Source organism: Lotus japonicus, chromosome 4, assembly GCF_012489685.1.
Source record: "Lotus japonicus ecotype B-129 chromosome 4, LjGifu_v1.2".
NCBI classification, from domain to species: domain Eukaryota; kingdom Viridiplantae; phylum Streptophyta; class Magnoliopsida; order Fabales; family Fabaceae; genus Lotus; species Lotus japonicus.
In genome coordinates, this window is record NC_080044.1 from 66,294,596 (window position 1) to 66,318,837 (window position 24,242).

A 24,242-nucleotide genomic window follows, 5' to 3' on the forward strand; every position below is an offset into this window, starting at 1 on the left:
AACCCGGATTAATATGAAACTTCAAGATTCGTACCTCTCAAACCAGATACTGTCACAGACAGAAACGTGAAAATGCAGTGACAATAATATGGGACAAACAGACCTCGTAACAATACTGGAGCATTGTCTTAATACATGTAGGAAAATATTCTTGCTAATAATATGGTTACACACATGGTTACAACATTACAAACATGAATCATATTATCAATCTTCTGTTATGTCTGTTAAATCAAAGTTGGTAATAACACGAGGACCAATCCAAACAGTGTGTTCAGCCATAAATCTATCCAAACGCTCTTTATACGGTTTACACCATTCGGACTCGGGTTCTTCAACATTGTATTCCCATTGGGGAGCAATTGGCGGCATAGGATGTCCAGACACCAACTTCAGCTACATTTAAGAGTATAATAGTAAAATTAGATATATTTCAATATAAATTGTTTAACGTGACAAGAGAGTGTATTAATAAAAAAGAAGATATGTATTTAATTGAGGATATACCTGTACAAAGTGATTGGTCACATGACCAATAGCTATGACAGGATGTTCTAACGGTGGGGCGCCTCCTCTCATCGGAAGGTAAGTGTAACTAGATTTTAACGAGATGGAGATGAAAACCACCCGAAACCGGTTAGCAATAAGGTACCCCATCTTCGGTAGATGCATCCATTTGGATTTAGTGGCTCTACCATCAGGAGGGAGAGTGAGACGATTGTGCATGGCTTGTACCACATCATAACCCCACATGCGTGTATAGTGTTTCTCATAGAGTGTGAGTTCTACAATCAGCTCTTCCCTAACCCGAGGCCAACCGTCCTGACCGTTCTGAAGGTCCAGCAATGCAGCGACGGCTCTGTATCCACAATTACCATCCTCGACAACATCTATCACTTCATGTATATATGGCCATAAAAAAGATGGCAACTCCGGTAAGTAGATTTTGGAGCCGGTGGCTGTCATAGCCTTCTTGTTCTTTGACTTAGGAGCTTGCGATGTTGGAGTTGTTTTAGGAGTTTTGGTGAGCCTAGGTTTCCTCTTGCTAGCTTTCGCTTCTTGTTCTTTGGTCTGATTGTCAACAAGTTCCCAATGTGAAAGGTCACGCTGGGTGGATCCTATTGATTGACCTCTGGGAGGTTTGGTTTCCTCTCCTTGGACGATTGATTGTGCTTTATCTTCACTTCAGGAGGACACAATGAACTGATTTGAGGACAATAAAGCTCTTTAAGCTTCCTTCTCAGCATACTTTGGCCCGCATCATCCAAGGTATTGAAATGAGCCCACAAAGCCTCAATCTCTAGCGGCATGCATCCACTGTTTGAGGTTTGACTCTCCACAACAGGCACTTGTTCCCAAGAAAGTATCTTCCAGAATGGATCAACTGCTGCATACGGAATTGAGGCCATACTCTGAAGTGCACAAGCGCAAGGTAGTCCATGAGTGACTTTCATCACGCAACCGCATTTCTCACCATGACCCCAAAATCTGTTTTGTTCATCATACATTAGGTGAAGTGCATGTTTAGCAACGAATCCTCTCATATTCTTATACATTGGAGACTTGAAACGGTGCTCTACAATGTTAATACTGCGCTCAAACGATGCTTGTATTGCATTGTGGCGTACAATGGTCAACCTATCAATTGCTTCCCATGAATCGCACAGGTTACCCTTGCCGTTCCTAAGCATCTTCTTCAAGCTTGCATGTGCACTTTCAGCCCTGCATACAAACATGAAGCTAGTCTATCAAGCCTATCAAATGCATACAAAAAATGAAACAAGCCTATCAAATGAATCAATTCTATCAAATGAAACAAGTCTATCAAATGCATACAAAAAATGAAACAAGCCTATCAAATGAATCAATTCTATCAAATGAAGCAAGTCTATCAAGATTGCATATGCGTAGTACCTGTTACTTGTTGTCGTTCCAAAATGCTTCACTCTGTTTGTCCATGCCTTCACAAATTTCTCCTTGTGAACCAACCAAGTGTCATAAATGTACGATGTGAACCTTGGATGATCCTTACACATATCACACATGTCGCTCCATTCCTCCTCAAATTGTGTAGCTGTTTCCGCATATACCACTTCATTCCACTTTTGCATCACTAAGGCTTTAAAATCCGTTGTTTCAACCCACAATTTGTACTTTGCCTCAACATTCTTGTTTATTTGGAATAGGCATAGTAAATGGGTAGCCTCAGGAAATCGGGCAGGGTCAGCAAGTAGAGATTTCATGCACTCCAAGGCCCAAACATAGTCAGGTGTGCGCTCACGAGTCATGTAGCAAAATGCAATGGAGTAAGTCAGACCAGTAGAAGTGAGGCCAACCATTTCAAGCAATGGAATTTGAAATTTGTTTGTCTTGTATGTGCAATCCATGATTACCACGTGAGGGAATGTGTTGAAGAGTTTAATAGCATTAGGATGAGCCCAGAAAAGTTCCATAATGACACCCGAATCTTCTTCATGTCTTTCAAAGTGAACATAGTTGGCTTATGCCAACTTCTTCAGCAAATATTGCATCTCTGTAAGTGGCCCGCGGTCTAGTTCTTTAACTTTTTTGATGCGATTATACACTTGAGTGATGGTAGACAAGTTACCCGGATTATTTTCCTTCAAAGTGGCCAACATGTGTCTCGGTGGGACCCAATTGTTATTCATGTTGTCGACTTGAACCTTCTCTTCTTCTGTTAGTCGACCAGCATAGGAATGGCCAACCAAAGATCTAGCTGGTTCATGGTTGTGTACCCCTTCCAACACTTTCAGCCACCAATTTCTATCACCCTCCGTAGGTCGTCCTTTAAGTTTAAAAGGACAATTACATTTTTGTGATCCGGTGGAGTTGTACTTGAAGGACTTAGGGTCCTTGTACGGGATATACACACCATGCTTCGAGCACCGCAGAATAATATACATATTTCCACCTTTTCTGGAATAATCAGACCTTCCAGTCACAATCGCATATCCATTGTCCTTCCCAACATTCTTAGCCCATTGTTTAAGGTCATCAACAATTTCAAATATCTGTACAGTGGTAACATCATTTTAAAATTAGTAATCAATTCAAGCATCACTAAACAATAATGTCATTATGGTATACGCAATGAATACCTGATCGGTCGACCATAAATGAGTGGTATCCACACTTATAGGCTGAACATTATCTTGTTGTTGAAGCAACATTCCTTCACTGACATCATTATCTTGTTTTAGAAGCAGCATTTCATCATCATAGAAAAATGTGCTTGTCATACTGCCTGCATAAACCAATCTGCCACTGGTTAATAGTCCGTATAATGAACATTCGTACTAATCCGAGACTGTAACTTTCGTACTAATCCGAGACAATAACTCTCGTACTAATCCGAGACTATAACTTTCGTACTAATCCGAGACTTGAACATTCGGATTTATGTCGAGGCAGAAAAGTTGAAGTGATGGTGGTGGCAAAAAATGAAGAGAAATTTAAATAGTAGAAAATATAAACAAACGTATATTATTGGCAAATTATAATGGATGCAATGATACATACCAAGGTGGTGTTGGTTGATGAAGGTTGTTGTTGGTGGTGCATGAAGGTTGTTGGTGGTGGTGCAATGATGGTGGTGGGGGGTTGAGGGGTAGTAAGAAAAGAGGAAGTGAGGGAGTGAGGGTGATCAGAAGTGAAATGTAATGGGGGGTGGTTTGGTGGTTGAGGAGTTTATGGAGGCCATAATGGTAGTGAGGTAGGTGAAGCTATGGAGTAATGGTGCTGAAAAAGGTGGTAGAATCTGTCAAAGGTGTCCGGAAGTTGAAGTTTCATACTAATCCGAAGGATGAAGTTTCATACTGATCCGAAGGTTGAAGTTTCGGATTATATCTTGAAGATTAAACTTCATTACAAGGGTTTGTGTTGTTGAGTGCCAGGTTTTGGCTTCCATTACAAGGGTTGATTATTAGGGTTGATTATAAAAGTAATAGATTTTAAAAATTATTAGGGTTGATTATAAAAGTGAAAAAGAAAAAAAAAATGTTAAAGTGAAGATAAAGCTCACAAATTATTAGGGTTTAGGGTAAAAGTGAAAAAAAAAAAAAAAAAAACATACGTTAAAGTGAACATAAAACTCATACTAATCCGAAATAGTAGTGCAAAATACATAGTCCCCTAATATCGTAATAGTAATGTCAACAAAATGCTCATACAACTAATGTCCCCTACTGTCCCCTACCCCGACGACATCCCCTACCCCTACGGCCTCCCCTGGCTCCTGCCCTGCCGCCCTCCCGGCCACCTGCTCGGCCACCGGCTCGGCCACCTGCTCGGCCACCTGCTCGGCCACCTGCTCCCAGACCTCCTCTCCCAGCAGCGTAAGCAATGCCTGTGTCCCAGCCAAGTCCTGGAGGATGCGAAGTGCTCTCTCCGTTAAAGCGCGGGCCTGTGTGCCTGGCAGCAAAGCATCATCCACCTCAAGTGACAACTCAAGGACTTCTAAAGCCCTACGCAAAGCAGCCTGAAAGTAAATAATAAAAAAAACGCTGTTAGTAAATCACATACAGAAAACCACAAGTGCATAAAGAAAATAGAAATAAAATTTAAAATTTACCACGGCACTGAGATCAATCCTCCTCTCATCCGGTATGATGAAACAATGAGACACTCTAGCGTACCAATCCATGTAACCGCCCACAGCCTGTCCCTCCTCCATAGCAGGGTCGCCCTCAGGGAACAAGTACTGCACATAATCTGCGAATGCCGCATCAACAGCCTCAGCTGCGGGAGATCTATCCATCTCACTAGGGTGGCGCGGGATTGTCTGTATATACCCAAACTGTCGCATGACCCGCTCCGGAAGATGAGGTCGCACAGCAGGGGGATAGGGACACCGAATGTAGCCTGAGAACAAAGCCCTCTCATCCCGCTGTCGCCATTCCCTGTGGGCCTCATATGGAGTCCAAGTGACGTCGTCGGCCGTCAACTCATCAAGTAGTACTCGCCTCTCGTCAAGCCTAGCATGCCCCGACCGTGACTCTGTCCACCTACGAGCTCTGGGCTGGTCCTCTGTGTAAGCCGGGTTCGCATACCGGCGAACGAGCCTGTCTGGAAAGTGCTCAAAGACCCAGGCCATCAACAGGGAAGTGTAACCGCCCATCTGTTTGACCCCGCTGCGAGAAGACTGTCCAAGCTGGTCGTACAACGTGGCAAGGGCCATGGAGCCCCACGCGAACTCCGAAACCCGCTCAAGATCCTGTAGCATGCCGATCCATTGGGCGGAGAATGAGTGCCCCCCACTCTTGTCGGCGAACAATGTCGCGCCAACAAGATGCATCAGGTACATCCTGGCTGCATGCTCGTACCGCCCCTCTACATTACAATGTAATACCAATTATGATTAAGTAAATATAAATAATAGTTGGAAAAAGTTCAGATAATGAATGAAACAAACCTGCAACAGCTGTCGGGTAAAGGTCTCGCAAGAAGCTGAACCTCATAGTCGGACCCCTCTTCACATCAAACTCAGCCATGTACAAATCTGCATCCCCCCCTAACAGCAAAGCGCAGGTCTCTGCCACATCATATCTCGAGGCCACTCCTGGAGTGTAGAATCTCCCACCAACCGGGATGTGAAGAAGAGCGGAGACGTCGTCAAGGGTGACAGTCATCTCCCCAAATGGCATGTGGAAACTACTAGTCTCCTCGTGCCACCTCTCCACAAGGGCCGATATAAGCCCTGGATCCGTCTCTACATAGCTGCACCTGACCAGTGGATACAGTCCGCTCCTCTCCACAATCAAGCGGACCTCCCTGTAATTGTCCCCCTCACACGTCATCAGCCCGAGCTTCGTACCAGCAGTGGCAAGCCTCAAATCACCTCGCTCAGAATAACGAGGGTCAGTGGTGCCTAGTAGGGTATGCCACGTCCACGGCGCTATGTGATCCGGGTAATGCTGCAGAAGTGACAACTCAACCGGCCCACCAGGAAACGGTGGATCTCTCTGGAGCGGCGGCATATTCGGATCCTCTACCTCTACATCCTCACCCTCAATCTCAGACTCAGACCCCGACTCCGACCCCGACTCAGACCCCGACTCCGACTCCGACTCCGACTCCGGCTCCTCAACTGCATCAATATCAAGTGAAGAGGTGGAAGGCTCAACAGTATCGTGGGCAGTAACCTCAGGCGTCGACTGAGGAGAAACCTTAGTAGCAGTAACCTCAGGCGTCGAGAGAGCAGGAACCTCAGTAGCAGGAACCTCAGTAGCAGGGGCAGGAACCTCAGTGGCAGGGGCAGGAACCTCAGTGGTCGCCTTCGGAGCCCCCTTCCTAGCCCCCTTCCGAGAAGTCGACACATCTGTAACATGATCACCTCGCCTATGAGAAGCGTGGAGATAGGCACGACGATCGGCCAACTCTTCAGACGATACCCTCTTAGTTTGCTTTGTCCTCGCCATAATCTATCAGAAAAAATAAGGAAAACAGATTAATAGCTATGTAATGAGTAACTAACTAGTTGAAGCAATCCACAAGTATACACAGTAAACTAATGTTATGAAATTTCAATACAATTCAAATAATGTTATGAAATTCAAATGTGAAATCTCAAGTTGGTTATGTCCTTAACCACTACCCTAAGATAGCCAAAAGCATGGAAATTATCTTCACCCCATTCATCTTATCATGAAAAACAATAACAGAAGCAATAGGAGAGACAGCACTGAATCTCTCAAGTCCGAATCTTGAAGTCCTGAACCAGTCCGAATCTTGAAGTCCTGAACCATTCTGAATCTTCAAGATTCGGAGTACGAATATCCCCAAATTCGCACCTCAGAACCCCAAATACCCCAGAAATCACAATAGGAATGAAATTTCACCAAATCAACTCATAAAAAGGGATTCGAAACCTAACCTAATCTGAAATACCTAAATTTGAAACCCTAAATTTGAAATCACAACACCAACTCATCAAAATACACATGATTCAAAATACAAATGATTCTTGGTCGTGGATTCCAACAAATTACCTCAGTGTGGTCGGTTTTGAAACACAGATGATTCTTGGTCGCTTTTGGTCGTGACGTGTGGGTCGATTTGGGTGCCTCTGGGTCGCTTCTCTTGAGACCTCCGAGAGTTGATGTTCTGTCCCGTTACAAATGTGAATCTGAATTGATAGTTTTGTTCTATTATTAACTGAGTCCGACATTTGAACATTCGGAGGAGTCCGAATGTATAACATTCGGACTAAAACACGGAGGGGCAATATTGGTTTTTCCCCACTTTTAAATGGGGTGGGAATTCTAAAACAGGGGTGGGAAATCTAATTCCCCTAATTATACATACATCTTCAAAAATTATAAATATTTTCTAGTAGTTTTGAAGTTCAAAATGCACAACTAAGGCTTAGTGAATTGATCTCACTACAACAACCACAATAAGATTCCATATTCTTAGTTCGTTTCCTGTTCAAAGTTCCTACACCTTTTCTTATTTCTTTGCATCTTCTGAAATAGAATTATAAATCAAAATGGAATTAACACTTAAAAATAAGAACCAGACCCGAGTGGCCTTAACTCCTCAAATAATTGAGAAGATACTAATTGACTTGGTAGTGTGTTCAGTCAGTTCAGAAATGAATATCAAGGTTGATTGCATAGAATTAGTTTTTCAGAATTTCAGAATATTTTCTTGACTTCTGTAGAACACAGCATCGAAGGCACAGTAAAATTGTTAGACAGGATCAGGTTCCAGCATGACAATCAAGTAGTTAACAGATACAATGACATCCAGGATACAATTCCGACCACCATTTACTGCCAAGGAATAATACATTCATCGGTAAAACTGGTGGTGGTATTCAACTATTCATCCAATGTGCCTCTTTTAAGTCTCTTTCACACATGCTGCATATTGTACAATCCCAAAATCCATTTGCATACAAATGGCTTTACAAAAGGAATAGAATATTGGAGCCTGAATAAGCATAATAGCCTCTGAAAAGCTCCACTTCTTCCATCAGCCACCAAGTGTGTCCCTTTCTGATTTCAAGCCACCAAAGAGTATCACTCTGAATGTTATTACCTTGTCACTATTGCTACTGCTTCCCACTCTAAACTACATATTACATCCTGCATGACAATCGATTGAATCATCAGAAAGGAACTTGCCCACCTTCAAAATTTTCACTACTTTTCCCTTCTACCATTTTCATTCTATTCATTTTTAATAAATAAACCATTTGGTAAGCTTTAAAAAACAAGAGTTACTTGTAAAACACCATCAAGTTATTCCCGCATAATAGTAACGATATTAGTGCCTCTACTTACCGATGGATTATGACGATCAATATCAAAGCTATTGATGGCGCAAGGTTCTGCCAGCAGCTCAATAGGTTCCTCACCTATGCAATGTAAGAATTCAATTACATTAGAGATGCACCTAATCAATCTCACTCCCCATTTCAATAAACTTCTCTTGTTCAATAGACATGGATGAAGACTCCATTAACTTGTAAACAAACAATGTACGAGATCTCATTCATGATGAAATGGCATTTTAACATGAAGGAAATCGGGATGAACATATATACCTTGCTCAGCCACAGCAAGAATTCCATCCTCTGAACAGATCATGGCAGGTAAGATCCGGGTAGATGAAGCGTTTGATTTAATGCAGCGATCATACTGCACCTCCCAAACCTCACTTTCAGATATTGACTGCACTGTAGTGTCCACAGCCCCAGCCCCTGCTGCTGATCCCGCAAGTACAATCGGTTGTTGTTGCCACCTAAGATCCCACGCAAAAACAGTGCCTAAGGAGCCACCAGCCTGAGAATACATTACCATTCCAGAAATTGTCAGAAGCATACAAGTAAAAGCACTAAGCATCTCCAAAGTCCAAACCACCAGTTTCAATAAATCTTCCACAAGGAATCAAGAACAGTTCATCTGGGACTGATGTCAAAGCAGGTGTTACTCATCACAGAAGCAAAAAAACAGCTACATAACTCCCACAATGTTATTAAAGTGGCATTCAATTTTTGAGTCATTCTATTTGGCACGACAAGAATTGATGCACACCTTGCACGATTGTAAACGTGGACCTCTCATATTTTTTAAAAACATAATTAACAATTAAAAAGGTAACAGGAATGTGATATAAGTAAAACTAATAACACACTCGTGCATCATCGTGAACGGAATTTTCATGCCATATATCTTTTTCCTTTGTTAAATTATAAATAGAACACATTAGCAATAGTGTGCTATTCATCCTCAATTTTTTATAACCACCTCACAACTCAGCTCTATTTCTCTTTCCTTCCAAATTCCAATCATACCAACAATCAAAAGGGGTATACACTCCTTGCACTATGAAAGAATCTATATTCTTAGCAATATATCATAGACACATTCTCTATTTCTCCTATCACAATGTCACATTCATAAAGCAACATGAATAGATTATCTTCTAAAAAATACTGAACATTACAAGAAGTTATGACAAGGGGCATAGCCATTTTACCAGGCAAGTGTGCTTCCTTGATGGATGAATGTCAATAGAGTGTACAATTCCAGCAGTCAATTTTTTATCCCTGAAACAAAACCAAGCATTAACTCTCATATCATATCTCCAACACTCACAAAAAAGTTGCTCTTCTTTCTTCTTACCAGTTACCCTTAAACTGAGAAACCGGTCCACCCGGCTTCCTCTGATCCCACCATTGAAGACCAAACCCATAACCACCGGTAGCGAACTCCGTAGGCGACGCCCACTTCACCGCCGTGTACGACACCAACCCACCGCTATCAAACAACCGCCGGTAATTCAAGTTAGAGTTCCCAACTGTCACCAAGTTCACCCTCCCATCTTCACCAGCCGTCACACACTCCACCCCACCATCCATCAAATCAACACAAGACTTAGGCACCGAGTGAAGCTTCCCCTCGGCCACCGAAACCTCCGATTCCAGCGTGGCGTCGGCGGGATCGGAGAACAGGAAGTGGAGGGAGCCGGAGGAGGTTGAGGCGGCGATGACGGTCTTCTGAAGGAACTGCGCGGCCTTGAGGGAGGAAACGCGAGAAGGTGGAGTCCATGAAGATTGGGGTTCGAAGGAAAGAGGGTTTGGTTTGAAAGAGTGGATTTCGATGGAAGAAGCATCGGAATCGAAGTCGAAGGAAGCGAGAACTGCGAAGCGATCGAATGCTGAAACCAGAGGAAGCCAACGAACTGCGTCGATGTATTTGTATTGTGGGAATCTGTGGATTCTTGAGGTTTCTGAATTTGCCGTCACTGCCATTGCCAAGGGTTTTCTTCAACAACAACAGCAGAACCTTGTGATTTGCAGAAAAAGGGTGGGAACTTGTTTTTTTGTTTTGGACTCAAATGCCCCTAGTACTCTTCATAACACTTTTTTCAACACTAGTGAGAAGGGATTATGATTTTTTTTTATGGGAAAATTTCTAATGTTTTTTCATGTTGAGGTTTTTATTTATGTCTATCCGTTGAAAAAAAATATCAAAGAGAGTGTTGGCCGTACATAACATACTATTTAATGCGTTGATAGAGAAATAAGAGATTAGTTTCACGACTATTGATTGTAGCGATACTTTGGTTAATACTAAAAAGGGAGTTATTATTGGTACCACCTCACATCCAATGAGAAAATACTCACCTTGATTCCCCACCACTTGACATCCTCCCTCCTTGACTCCTTCATTTTACTCTCACACCCCTCATACACATACCCATCTTCACTAGTCATCCTCACTCCTTTCCGTCGCTCTCTGTCACCCAATTCGCTATGTTGACGTTGTGGTTACACTTGTAAGTAAGTTGTCGTCGTTTATCACCATTTCTATTCTGCAAGTAAACACACTTTAAATGTGTTTGTCAGTTTGTCACTTTGTGTGTCATGTTCGTAGTTTAAATTGCGTTTTCTCTCGCACTTTTCTCGCACTTTAAAGTGCATCCGTTTCGCAATTTAAAGTGCGAGCAAAAAAAATATTAAGCATCTTTTTGAATTTTATGAATTTAAGGGTGACATGAATAGATGTGGGGTTACACAACAATTGTTGATAAAAAATCACCTTCAACTCAAATTGACGAGATTGCCCTTTTCTAGTATTACTACTAGTGTTGTGGTTAGTGACAAGTGGATGGATAAGAGGAAATGGGGCTTTTGGGAAGAAGCTGTGGTGTTTTCTGCATCCCTTCTTCTCTCCCTGTGAGAAGGAGATTTTGTACAACACTGGCTAAGAAGGAGGATTTTGAAGGGAAAAGCAGGTCCAAACAGAAACCCTTTTTGCCACTGAGGCTTTCAATATCAACTCTTGCTCGTGCTGCCATTGGAGTGTTTGGATTGGGGTTCATTGATGCCGGGTTAGCATTCTTCTTCGTTTTTCTTTCTCTCGGTCTCATGTTTTATTGATTGTGGTTGTTTATGGGAAAGTTTTTCTTTCAGGTACAGTGGAGACTGGTCCAGGATTGGAGTGATATCAACGCAGGTTGAGGAATTGTTGAAGCTTGCAGCTTTTCTAGTGGTTCCCTTGTGTGTTTTTCTAATTGTTTCTCTGTCCAATGAACCAAATTCTTGAGCTTTGTACAGCTGTGACTTAATTCTCCATGCATAATCAATTTGTGGGTGTTATCATATTTCTTTTATAGCTTTTGTGATCTTTAACCAAACCGGCTATAAACTTCACAACGATAAACGTGCAAAAATCACTTTTCTTATAAGAGTATCTAAACATAACAAACATTTACTATAATTCAATTTTATTCACAATCAATTATGACAATATGGATTTCAACAAGCAGTCACTCGGATTTCAAATATTGATTGATTATGATGATTGACCTACAAGAAAACGACTAAGTTTGGAAGATTGAGTTCTACCGGATGCATTTAGAAGAACTTTTTTAAGGAGGTGTTGATTTAAGGGAGGTAATGTTAGGAATTAAATCAAGCAAGGCACCACACTTCAAACTGAAATCTTACCTAAATATCAGCTTTAAATTAGGCTTAATTCCAGTTTGGGTCCCTGATGTTTCAGAAATGTGTGGTTTGCACCCCCCGTGTTTAAAACGTGCGGTCAAGGTCCCTCATCTATCTAAAACGTGCTAACGAAGCCCTTCCGTTAACTTCCGTCAGTTGACCAAACGGAAATGGCTTTCATTAACTGACATGGCGCCCACGTGTAATTTGTGTTATTATAAAATATTTTTTACCCAAAAAAATTTCTCCCCAACAGTTAAACCTAAACAAGCTGACATCAGAATGGATGGAAGGCTTTGAGCTTCTATTTCTGAGTGTGCTCATCTCACTCTCATTCTAACTCTCTCTCAAGTCTCAACCAAGAGGGTCACTTCCTTCTCCAGGCCAAGTCTCAACTCTCAGACCCTTCCAATTCCTCTCCAATTGGAACCCAACCACCCCACCCCCTGCAACTGGAATGGCGTATCCTGCCACCGCCGTCACCTCCCTCCGCCAGAGGTCGCACGCGGTTTGGGCACGATGCTAGTGGGTGGTGACACGCGGATTTGTACGCGATTTAGGGAAGAAATCGCGGATCTGGGCGCGGGTTGGGGTGTGGTGCTTGGATCTGCAACTCTGAATAGAGAGGGCGCGCGGTGCAGAGAGTGGAGAAGCAGAGGCGCACGGAGATGGAACAGAGAGGGCGCGTGGTGCGAGGTAGAGGTGCACGAAGATGGAGGGAAAGATGAAACCAGTAGCTTTTCGAAAGATGGAGGGAACGAAGATGACCATAAGCTTCTCATAATCCTACTATGTTCTTGTTCTGATTTTTCTGAATTTGGGGGTTTAATTTTGTGGAAAACCAGAACTTGAAAAAGCTCTCTCATCGAGCTCTTCACAAATACAACTCGTTGGGGTCCGGGTTTGTAGTGGTGAAGAGGGAGAAGAGGAGGAGGGATTGGAGTTGGGGCTTTTGTGGTTGAAGATGAAGGGAGTGAAGACCTAGGAGAGGATGAGACATTGATGATTGTGAGGTTTTCAATTTGGATTTCTGGGTTGATGTTCAACTGGGGAGAGATGAAGGTTGAAGAAGGAGATGGATGGAGGTTGAAGGAGATGGATGGAAAAAAAATGGGGGGTAATTGGGTTTGTTGGGGTCTAAATTGGGTGAAATTAGGGTTAGATTTGGGGGGAATCGGGTTTGTTGATTTTGGGGGAAAGGGAAAAAAATTCTTAATTAAATAGAAAATCCACGTCAGTTAATGAAAGTCATTTCTGTTTGGTCAACTGACGGAAGTTAACGGAAGGGCTTCGTTAGCACGTTTTAGATAGATGAGGGACCTTGACCGCACGTTTTAAACATGGGGGGTGCAAACCGCACATTTCTGAAACATCAGGGACCCAAACTGGAATTAAGCCTTTAAATTATAAAGACTGTTTGCAATATTTGTTGACCTTAATTTCAAGTTTTTTTTTATACCCATTTAGGGGCAACATGAATGAATTTTTATCTTAATTCATAAGAAGTTTGTTCATGTTTTATTTTAAAGTGTGTGCTAATCTTTGTTTGTGATAAATATTCTAACAAATCTTGCTTGAATATTAAGTTTTCATATGTTGCTTACTCAAATATTGAAGTCATTTGTCCTCATTTAGTGTCATCTTCTCTATTTCAGTCGCCGATTAAATTGTGTCATGTCATTTAAAAATCAGTAATGTAAGGTTATAATTGTTATACTCAATCTGATTAGTGGCTAAGGAGACATCAAAATGCTTCAAAGCTTACAAAAGGCAAATGCTGTACAAGTAATTTGTGTGCAATAAAGCTTTAATCCTCTTCCTCTCTCCCCTATGCATGAAAATGAGGGGTTTTAATTTATTTCACACTCTCTTCTTCATTCTATTTTCACTCACGCTCTTTTATTCCTTTTTCTCTAGATGTGAGCGGATTTGGGGTGTTAAAAACAATTGGTAAAGTTAGTGTATGTAAGTTTTGGGGTATTTGGTTTGCATCTGTTACTGATATGACATTGTCATGACAGCAGAGAATCCATTTATCTGGAATATATTTCATATTAAAGTGCGTCTAATTGGATTGGCAGATTTGTTTTGCATTATATATTCTACATTTTTTTTATGCCTACGGACGAATAATAATTGACAATATATGCTTCACAAAATATGCGGTTTTTATATTATTAAACTGTCACAAATTCTGCGGATTAGGATCATGACTTTTATTGATCGTGAATCTACAGGAGTGTAACATGTTTTTAATTCTGTACATTGTAGAATATGGCATCCATATGAATAGTTTACAATACTTTTTTGCTATTTTGCTAACCTTTTCTAGGAGGTATTTTGTCCTCGACTCATTCCCATGAAGAGTTCAAGATTGATGTCAAATGTACAGAAATATGCTCCTATTGTTTTCTAGACAGAAATTGAATCCTAAGTTCCGAACTTTTAGATGCACATATGTAAAAGGTGCTCAGCTAGCCTATACATGTTCCCTTGAGAAAGTTCCTGCATATCTTTCTCCAGCACTTCTTGTCTGGCTCAGCTATCTGCAATTGAAGCTTCAAATCTTCCGCAAATTCTTCCTGTAATACAACAATAAGTGCTTAGACAATGATTATTTGATTTTAAACATATTAGTACTAATGTTAGTATACCTTTATAACATCCATATTGAGAAAACGATCAATCAGATTCAATAGTATATCTTTGGTAAACTCAGGATGACCCTGAATTCCAAGAATGTGATCTCCAACTGCAAACATTTCCACACCAATTTTGTTTGATGATGCAATCACTTCTGCTCCCAAAGGAATCTCATAAACCTCATCTTGATGTAGTTCAACGATGTTTAGGGATGCTGGCATTTCATGTTGATTTAGGTAGCTGTATGGAACTAGATCTTTCACAAAATGCACTTGTCTTATGCCAATATCCCACCCTGCGTTTGATCTGCCTACTCTTCCACCTAATGCCCTGCATAATACCTATAAGATCAAGAGTTCAAGACCATTGACAAACAATGTGTTTGGGTAAACAACTTAATTATGTTTTTATCACATAAACACTTATTCATAAGCTAATTTGATAAGCTTATTGAAATAAGCTTAAAATTGATTATAGGTAGATATAAGCGTTTACTCATAAATTAATCTGAGCAGCTTATGAAAAAAAGTTCAAAATAACTTATATGATGAGTTATATTTATATAAACTCTCTCAAACATTTGCATGAGCTATCAAAGAAACTCAAATAAGTTCTTTCATATATGGCAAAAATTATAAACAATATTATCATTTTGAGATCATAATAATTTGTAGTTATTAATAGATTTGAAACATGGAAAGCCTTAGACTATTGGTTTTGAATTCTGGTAGTAGCTAATGGATTTCAAAATTGATTCTTGGAAAAGAAAAATTGAGACAAGCATGCTTGAAAATGTGCCTGGTGGCCAAAACAAATGCCAAGAACTTTCTTCTCCATGGCATCAAGAATTTGCAACATGAAACACAGTTTGAGGATCCAGTAATCATTTCCAAAGGCATCATTGGAACTACCAGTGATCACAAACCCATCATATTTATGCAGCTCATTGAAGTCAGGGAATTCTTGTTCACAGACTCTAAACAAATCCCACCTCTCACCTACTTCCCCAAAAGCTTCTACATACACGTTGTAGTATCCACCATACACTTTCTTTACATAGTCAGAATCCTTGGCTGCTTGTAGCAGAGCATATCTTCTTCCTTCACTATTGATTGCCATCTTCAATAAGCTAGGCTGGCTTGAAATGAAGCTGAAGTGGCAGCAATAAGAGCCTCTAATTTGGAATCTAGAAAGTAGAATGAGTGCAATCAAATTGTTGCATGCTAATTTGCAGAGTTAGCGACCCTTTTTATAGATGCACTTGGTAATGGTTCCCCGTAAGAGGGGCCACAGGGAAGACAAACATATTCAAGCAGTGAATATCCCATTCCGATGGGCCTAGATCTCCTAACAGTGTAGTGAGAACACAGTCTCATCCATGTGTTTAAAGTGTAAGATCTTATAATGGAAAGAAGTTTGTTATGCCTAATTTTATTCTTCTCTAGGCATCGATCATACATCAAACCTCTTGTGTGGAGACACCTCACATGAACTTAGTTGTTGAGAGAAAGCATATATAAGCATTTGTTAAATGTCATTAGAAGTCTGTTATACCAAACTCATCTTCCTAAATCTCTTTGGAATTATGCAGTTGCTCATGCTACACATTAAATAAAGGCTTAAATAAGTTTTTGGTTCCTAACCTTTACTAAATGCTTGGTTTTCGTCCCTCGTCGGAGCAAATGTGGGTTTTAGTCTCTAACCTTTGCCAAAAGGTTTGGTTTTCATCCCTCCGGAGCTCTGGGTCAACGCCGGAGCTCCGGTGGCCCATGTGGCATTGCCACGTCAGTTTAATGAGCTGACGTGGAAATCGTTTTTCTTTTGAATTAAAAAAAACTAATTAATTAAAAAAAAGAATTTGTTTAAATTCTAAAAATAAAAAAAAAACTTAATTTATTTAACTTTAATCCCTAATCAAATCTTTAATTTTAGTCCTAAATTTTTTAACTCTAATCATTCTTCATGATCTTCAACAAAACCTAGAAAATAAACTCTAATCCTCAGAAAATAAAACTCAAATCTTTATAATAGTGCATCAAATTTGATACTTTACAGTGTGAAGACAAAGCAAATGGTTGCAATCTCCCAATTTATAATATTGCTTGCAAATTTGATAGTTTACAGTGTGAAGAGAAGGGGGCACAAAGCTAACTGGAGTATAACCAGAGTGCGGTCCCAAAATAAAGGTAAAGAAAATCTACTGCTAGAAAGAATAACAAGATTCCAACCAGTCTTCGAGGGACAAAACTATCAATAGGCCAAACAGCAAAAAAACCACCACTATGCTGAAATTTCCCCTGTCAAAACTGTGTTGTGACCAAAGGTGTGGGTTGGGAACAAACCCAGAAATTTTTGGGTTTTGGAGAAACCCAAAATCACGACGAGGCCGCACCATCAATGCTATCACACCACCACCATCACCATTGCAGATCTGAATGTTGTTGCTCTTCCCTTTCTTCCTCTGAAATCGCACCAACAACCGCACGCGAAGGAGAAATCGTGTTCAAACTAAGATGGGGATCTCAAAACCTAAGCCATTAATTCATGCCCTGATCAAGCTCAAGCACTTCCCTTCATCCTTCACTCGGTTGGCTCGATCTACTCTCAAAAGCTTCAAACTTTCGATTGTTCTGGCTTAGGTTCAGAACCATATCTTTGTTTGATTTCAGCAGATCTGGCGTTTAGGAAAAGGGAATTAATGGCTGATTTGGTGGTGGCGAAGGCTATGGTCATGGCGTTTTTTGCCTGAGATTATGGTGCTTGGGGTTGGGTGGTTTGGGAAGATGATGATGAGTCAGGCTTAGAAGGGTTTGATGGTTTTTGGCCTAAGATAATTTTTTTTATTTACTTAATTATTTTTTAAGTAAATAATTTCTTAATGATGGGTCAGGCATATTTCAAAAAAAAAAATGATGGGTCAGGCAGTCATGCTTAAAATTAATGAAGTTCAATAAATTTCCGGTCAAAAAGTTAAAATAAATTAAGTTTTTTTTTAATTTAAAAGAAAAACAAATTCCACGTCAGCTCATTAAACTGACGTGGCCTTGCCCGGAGCTCCGGCGTTGACCCAGAGCTCCGGAGGGATGAAAACCAAACCTTTTGGCAAAAGTTAGGTACTAAAACCCACATTTGCTCCGGCGAGGGATGAAAACCAAGCATTTAGTAAAGGTTAGGGACCAAAAGCTTATTTAAGCCTTAAATAAACAGATACCTTCTCCTTCACTACATAACAAAACTCATTTTGAACTTTCTTCATGCAAAACCCCAACCCTTGTGGACCTCAAAGTTTTTGGTTCTTTCTGTTTTGCTTCTACCATTACACAAAAACAAAACCAATCTTAGTCTCACGTTAACATATATATATATATATATATATGTGTGTATATTTGTGTTATATATATGTGTGTATGATTAAGATAGCTTTTATAAATGGTAGAGCAACTCTAAAATCTAAGCTAGTTTTGTAGGTTTAGTTTTGTTTCTTAAATTCCAATTTGATATCAGAGTCTATCTTATATTCATTTGTTGGTGACCTCTCATATATGAGTCACCCCGCAGTTCCACACTCTATCCCCGGACATGACAAAGTGTGTTAAAAATCTCACATTAATTAGAGAGATGATCAAAATGTTTTTGGGGTAGAGTTGAACAAGGGGCGCAAAAGTAAGGAATTTCCCAAATAGCAGACCGACAGATGGCGTCATGAGTGCCCTGTCCACGAGTTCCTTGCTGGTTTTATGCAGGTTTCAGATCAGGAGCAGCTAGGCACATTGCTCACGTTGATGTATGCGGTTTGGCATGCACGGAATGAGCTTCTCTTCCACTCATCCGCAATGACAGTGGAACAGGTCCTGCGGTATGCTGATTCCCTTCGTCCCCAACCTGATATGGTGGTTGCAGCAGTTGTACCTTCCCGTCATCTCCAAGCAACCTGGTTGCGTCCACCTCCTGGTACTTTCAAGATCAATTTCGATGCAGTGGTGGAGCGGTTTGGAGGTACAGGGCTCGGTTTTGTAACGCGGAACTCTCACGGTGAGGTACTTGCCACGGCCTGCACTTCCATTGGACCCTCGCCTTCTCCCACGGTGGCTGAAGCGTTGAGCTTGCGATAGTCCCTCAGCATGGCTTGTGATCTTGGTTTTCGCCGGGATGTTTTTGAGACGGATTGTCTCCCTTTATTTGATGCTTGGAAGCGTTCAGGAGGTTGCTCTATTTTGGATTCCTTGATTTTGGATTGTCGTGTTTTGCTTTCTAGTTTTGATGTTTTTTCTTTATCTTTTGTGAGGCGAGTCGGGAATAGTGTCGCCGATGCTTTGGCTAAACTCTCTTTTAGTTTTGCTGATGTTGTTTGGCTTGAGGAATTTCCTCAAGAGTTGTTTGGCTTAGTCCAATCCGATGTAACGGCTTTCATGCAAATGTTACTTCTTAATTGAATTCACTACTTTTTTAAAAAAAAAAAGTTTGGAATCCCTCCTTCGGTGCATTAACATGTGAAAAGAATCCAAAACATATATGTGTAAGCATCTTAATTAGAAGCAAATGGAAGGCAAGTGGATTCATTACCTGTAAATGCCAAAGCTAAGATTAAAGTTGGGAATTTTAGGGAGAGTTCTGATTTTTGCACATTCTTGTTTTATATTTAATTTACACTCCACAAAAATATATAAGTTCATCATTTCAGTTAATGAAAAATTAATGCTATCATTTTATTCATTAAAAAATAATAGGTGGTTAATTTAGCTCCTGAAATTTTAAAAACAAACTTAGTTGTTGAAAGATGAAAAAAAACAAGAAAATTTAGAAAAGAGTGAGTAATTAAGAAGATTATCATCCCCTTCTCTCACTCTTTCAACTCTGAGATCTGCAAATTTATTCTTGTTCATATCAGACATATACAAGACAAAAAGTTCACATTTCTCATATGCCTAGCAAGGATTAGAGTTTCTCAATTCCAGAACTTCTTTTAGTAATCATGATGTTTAGCGTGTTGATTGCTAATTTTATCCCTTAATCATGACGTGAAGTGTTTGATTCTCACAGAGAGTATTAAGCAGCCATTTTCCACTTCATGTGAGCACCACAGCAAAAGAATTAGTCGTTGTTGCTATTTCTTGAAAAAATAAACTTCTTTTAACATATTTGGAATACCAAAGGCACCCACTATTAGCACCATATTAGCATCAAATATATAAATATCTCCAACTTTCTCTCTCAATCTCGTTTTCTTCACCAGTAGAAAAAGCCATTTTAATTTTCTAGGTAACTTTTCTTGAGACATTCTGTCTCTTGCTGTCCTGTTCTCTATCATGATCTTTGTCTCATCTCAAGCCTAAACTTCGAGCTCAGCAAAGCCTCCTGTACTGTACTGCTAAGTGCGTTGTCAATTATGCATGTAAATGTACTCTCTTCACCTTTACACATAACGTGGCAAACTTCCCTCATTTTCTAGCTAAACTTTTGTCTCCAAAAAGAGAAAAGGGAAAGAAAAAAAAAAGCAAATTCTGCTCCAAAAGAAAATTGCACATATTAAATTAATTAAATCCTATTACAAATAATATGAGTGGAAAAGGAATAAAAATAAGAAAGGAGAAGGAAAGTATAATAATATGGTACCGCGAGGATAATTATGAGAAAATATATATACATGAGATTTTTGATTAATCACATCAAATGTATCAATCATATACTGAGTCAATTTTATTCGTCACAAATGTGGTAAAAATTAAAAGTTTTTGTGTCTCTCTTAAGAGACCGAGCTTTCGATTTTATGAGTTTAAATAGTCTCTTTTAATCACTGTGATATATACTCGCATTCATTAGGATTAACAACCGTATACATGAGATTAATGATGTTTATAAGCAGTATTTAGATAAAGAATTGTTTGGTGATTAATGAGTGAGACATGTTGATCTGAGAAAAATTGTTCAGTCATCATGCAAGTAAAGTAGGAAAGTGCAGTGGATCAGTGCATCACACAAAAGGGCCGGGGTAATTCATCGCACATGGTGGGTGTATGGAAAGAGGCAGCACTTTTTGTTCTGTTTAGCAGGGAAACGTGAAATCCGGGTTTTTTTTTTAAGTTTGATAAGATTAAGCGTAAGTTAAGCTAATCGGCACGTATAAATCAAGGGTATTAAATCTTAAAGAGAACACTTACCACATAGCACAATAGCACAACAAATACGTACAGTACATAACAAATTAGCATACTCTATATTTGAAAAAAAAAAAACTGAAGTATAAGGATGGTAATGGTCTTGGACTCATAAGATACTCACAAAAATGACCCATCAGAGAGAAAGAGATTGAAGCTTGAAGAGTACCCAGAGAGAAAGAGAGCTGCAGGGAGTAAGGCAGGGCAAGCCGTGAAGATTGAAGCCAGATGAGGTTCCAATTGATCAATTCAAGCAGTGGAGGAATCGACTGGAGTAGTGGAGTTAGGGTTCCAACTTCCGTTTCATTCTCCCTTTCTTTTCTGAGTTTCTGAATTGAGTAGGAAATATTGATTTTGTGAAGAAGTCCCTCAATTATGCCTTACTTTAAAATTTTGCCCATTTTTTTTTTTGGGTCCAAAAGAGAAGTTGGTCCAAAGAAAAAGAGCATGGGCCCAAGCTCGCCGGGCGGTAAATCCGCCCCTGCCCATCACACTCACAGGTAGGGTAAAAATCCATTAATAAATGGGTATGAGACTATGGGTAAATACTAATGTTCTGAAAATCGGACCGGTCATCGAACCGGTCAAGGCACTGGTTTAAGGTTCAAAGGTCGAACCGGGGTTGAATCGAGGTTGAACCGAGGTTGAACCGTATCAATATAAATAATATAATTTTATATTATATACATATAAAAATATATATACATAATTTTTTTAGGTCATCTAAATGACTAAATCTAATTGTTGTAAAGTAAAATAAGTAAATAACAAAAGCTAAAATATATAAGCCAACAAATGTAACTCCACAAGTCCAAATGATAGTTTCTTTAGATGCAAACACCACCAACTTACATAAGTTATAACTCATAACATTTAGGTTCAACAACAACCTTAAATCAATACCAATGACAAAAGTCTAAATTTAACAACACTTAACAAAGTATGAATAACAAGTTAACAACACAACAAATATAATCAGAAATCATTAACATCATTAAGATTGAACTCTATTCCATCAAACGGCGATGATTCAACATTTGCCCCAATTTGAAAATCAACTGACTCCATCAGTGGCTCCTCTGAAATGTCAACTTCTTCACCACCTAATTACATAACGTGAAAGTGAAAAACTTACTTAAATGTAGCTTTTGAAATAATACTTCTAAATTTGAAACAAGCTCAATAAGATTAAATGATTAATTTTTTACCTGCAACATCTCTTGCATCATCTTCATAAATGTTATTCACAAGCTCAGCCTCATTATCATCAAACTCAGGAGGTGCTTCTTCCTCAACTACCCAAAAGTCAACATTATTGATGCATTCATAATCAACAGGATCATAAGTTCTCTTCTTCAATTCACTCCTAAAATGGAACATTAAAAAAAATTCAAGTTAGAGAGCTAAGATATATTGCAAAAAAATGAAAGCATAAGTGATAGTAATATACCTTTTCTTCAAACGCAAGTTATAAGTAATATAAACATGATCACTTAGCCTTTGATGTTCAAGTCTATTTCGTTTTTTGGTATGGATGCGTTCAAAGAGACTCCAATTTCTTTCACACCCTGAAGATGATGATGTTTGACTAAGAATACGAATTGCAATCTTTTGTAACAATGGAGCACTACTCTCATATATTGACCACCATTGAGCTGCAATAAATAAATTTATTAAAACTATTATATATTGCAATAAAATAAATTTACACAATACAATTTAGATAACTATTTACCGGGTTGAATTTGGCTTGCCGCTTGCAAAGCACTTGCTCGACTAAATGAATCTTTCCGCTCACGATAGACATTCATCTCTAGAAGGGCTTTGGGTAAGCTAGCACATAGACTTTTCACCTCCAACAAATCAACAAGTGACTGCACAACTCTATCCTTTTCAACAAAACTTGGATCATAAAAGAATCAAGGATTTAGAAAGTAAGCTGCTGCATGAAGAGTACGCTTCAAGTGTTTATCCCATCAAGCTGAAATAATATATGTGTACGGCTTATACAATTCACTCTTATCCTTGAACATCCGCTTGATTGCGTTCTTTGCCCTTTGCATGCCATCATAAACATAGCCCATCGAGGGTTTTTCATCCCCATCTACAATTCTAAGTAGTCGGATAATGGGAGCTGCAATATTTGACACCACCTCACAATCCCTCCAAAATTTATTATCTAAAATGATTTCACTAACACGTTTCCCAGCTGTACCCGTTGATAACTTATTACCAGTAAAGTGTTGATTAACAACTAGAGCTTGCAAATCAGACTTATGATCAGAAATACTTTTCAATGTGATAAAGGTGGTAGCAAATCGAGTCACCCCTGGACGAACAATTTCTTTCCAACCACTTCTTTTTCTAAGCCAAGATAAAAATATCATATGATTGTAAATAAATATAGTCACCTTAGAAGCTTTTGAGGCAAGATCTGCAATATGTGGCAAGCTACTAATATCCTTCAAAAGGAGATTTATGCAATGAGCAGCACATGGAGTCCAAAAAATGTTCTCATATTTCTGATGAAGCAATTTACCGGCAGCTACATAGTTAGCCGCATTATCTGTGACAACATGAACCACGTTTTGAGGTCCAACCCACTCAATAACTTCAGAAAATAAGTTGCACAATGTTGAAGCATCTTTCACAACATCAGACGCATCCACAGATTTGACAAATGACATGCCTATACCATACAATAAACAAGTGAATTCAACAAAGTTTCAACATTATGAACAATATCAAACAATTAATCAACAAGTTTCACAAAGATTTTACCTGTTTGACAATAAACCATAAAATTTATCAAAGTTCTTTGTTGTTGATCACTCCATCCATCAGCCATGATTGTACATCCATACTTAGCCCAATTGGCCCGGTGGCTTTCAACAAGTAACTGACACTCTTTCTTGCAATCTCCTAACAAGTTGACCCTTAATTCATCATAAGATGGACCTTTAAAACCAGAGCCAATGGCAACAACTGCATCCAATGCTGGCTGAAAATATGGTGATTGTAATGCATTAAATGGAATGCAAGCATCAAAAAACCATCTAGCAATTGTCATCTTAGCTTTGTGTACAACTTCTTTACTAGACAAAACACTTTTAAGTGTTGGTTGGGATCCAGGAGTCGTTCTTGGAGCAAAGTAATTGTTAATTTCACCAGTAGCTTTCCTTTTTCCTTTGCTTTGAGTAGATGCTGGTGTTACAGTTGGACAAGCATTAAGTTCATTACCAACTTCATTAATAGCTCCATCACCAAATGCTTCATTGCGGTTATTCTTGGCTTCATTTTTCTTTTGTTCAATACTTTCTAATAAAGCTACCATTCTATGGCGAACATCAGGAAGAACTTTCTTGCAAGCAGATATTTGACCTGGTATGCCTGCAAGATGGTGCTTCATTCTATTTATCCCCCCGCCTTTGTATGACGTTCCACAATAGAGGCAAGTGTACGTACCA

At 39.5% G+C, this 24,242-nt stretch overlaps 7 protein-coding genes across 9 annotated transcripts; 1 reads left to right on the forward strand and 6 right to left on the reverse strand.

Annotated features, from left to right (window-relative positions):
* Positions 1–207: 207 nt before the first annotated feature.
* On the reverse strand, positions 208–1,556 carry LOC130713179 (uncharacterized). Its single transcript, XM_057562970.1, has 3 exons — positions 1,131–1,556; positions 508–1,071; positions 208–396 (listed from the first exon to the last, which is right to left on the reverse strand). The coding sequence occupies exons 1-3, from the start codon at positions 1,554–1,556 to the stop codon at positions 208–210; spliced, it is 1,179 nt and encodes a 392-aa protein (XP_057418953.1).
* A 945-nt stretch (positions 1,557–2,501) lies between these two features.
* Positions 2,502–3,260, reverse strand: LOC130713180 (uncharacterized). The gene is made up of 2 exons (XM_057562971.1): positions 3,120–3,260; positions 2,502–3,032 (listed from the first exon to the last, which is right to left on the reverse strand). Exons 1-2 carry the CDS (start codon positions 3,258–3,260, stop codon positions 2,502–2,504), a joined length of 672 nt encoding a protein of 223 aa, XP_057418954.1.
* An 800-nt stretch (positions 3,261–4,060) lies between these two features.
* LOC130713808 (protein MAIN-LIKE 1-like) lies at positions 4,061–7,242 on the reverse strand. 2 transcript variants are annotated; one of them, XM_057563616.1, is made up of 4 exons: positions 7,008–7,242; positions 5,432–6,440; positions 4,592–5,349; positions 4,062–4,498 (listed from the first exon to the last, which is right to left on the reverse strand). In XM_057563616.1, exons 2-4 carry the CDS (start codon positions 6,435–6,437, stop codon positions 4,193–4,195), a joined length of 2,070 nt encoding a protein of 689 aa, XP_057419599.1. In that variant the 5' UTR covers positions 6,438–6,440; positions 7,008–7,242; the 3' UTR covers positions 4,062–4,192. The 2 variants fall into 2 exon arrangements, with proteins under 2 accessions (XP_057419598.1, XP_057419599.1); XM_057563615.1 differs by lacking the exon at positions 7,008–7,242 and having other exon boundaries at positions 4,061–4,498; positions 5,432–6,690.
* Positions 7,243–7,629: 387 nt separating this feature from the next.
* On the reverse strand, positions 7,630–10,375 carry LOC130713809 (nuclear pore complex protein NUP43). Its single transcript, XM_057563618.1, has 5 exons — positions 9,651–10,375; positions 9,505–9,574; positions 8,570–8,807; positions 8,307–8,380; positions 7,630–8,108 (listed from the first exon to the last, which is right to left on the reverse strand). Exons 1-5 carry the CDS (start codon positions 10,277–10,279, stop codon positions 8,058–8,060), a joined length of 1,062 nt encoding a protein of 353 aa, XP_057419601.1. The 5' UTR covers positions 10,280–10,375; the 3' UTR covers positions 7,630–8,057.
* Positions 10,376–11,110: 735 nt separating this feature from the next.
* Positions 11,111–11,655, forward strand: LOC130714282 (uncharacterized). 2 transcript variants are annotated; one of them, XM_057564187.1, is made up of 2 exons: positions 11,111–11,361; positions 11,450–11,655. In XM_057564187.1, the coding sequence occupies exons 1-2, from the start codon at positions 11,153–11,155 to the stop codon at positions 11,574–11,576; spliced, it is 336 nt and encodes a 111-aa protein (XP_057420170.1). In that variant the 5' UTR covers positions 11,111–11,152; the 3' UTR covers positions 11,577–11,655. The 2 variants fall into 2 exon arrangements, with proteins under 2 accessions (XP_057420170.1, XP_057420169.1); XM_057564186.1 differs by having other exon boundaries at positions 11,116–11,361; positions 11,444–11,655.
* A 2,472-nt stretch (positions 11,656–14,127) lies between these two features.
* Positions 14,128–16,008, reverse strand: LOC130716216 (gamma-glutamyl peptidase 5-like). Its single transcript, XM_057566418.1, has 3 exons — positions 15,419–16,008; positions 14,632–14,961; positions 14,128–14,559 (listed from the first exon to the last, which is right to left on the reverse strand). Exons 1-3 carry the CDS (start codon positions 15,737–15,739, stop codon positions 14,452–14,454), a joined length of 759 nt encoding a protein of 252 aa, XP_057422401.1. The 5' UTR covers positions 15,740–16,008; the 3' UTR covers positions 14,128–14,451.
* Positions 16,009–21,750: 5,742 nt separating this feature from the next.
* Positions 21,751–24,184, reverse strand: LOC130713181 (uncharacterized). Its single transcript, XM_057562972.1, has 6 exons — positions 23,557–24,184; positions 22,777–23,464; positions 22,511–22,677; positions 22,226–22,430; positions 21,984–22,141; positions 21,751–21,878 (listed from the first exon to the last, which is right to left on the reverse strand). Exons 1-6 carry the CDS (start codon positions 24,182–24,184, stop codon positions 21,751–21,753), a joined length of 1,974 nt encoding a protein of 657 aa, XP_057418955.1.
* Between the last annotated feature and the right edge of the window lie 58 nt (positions 24,185–24,242).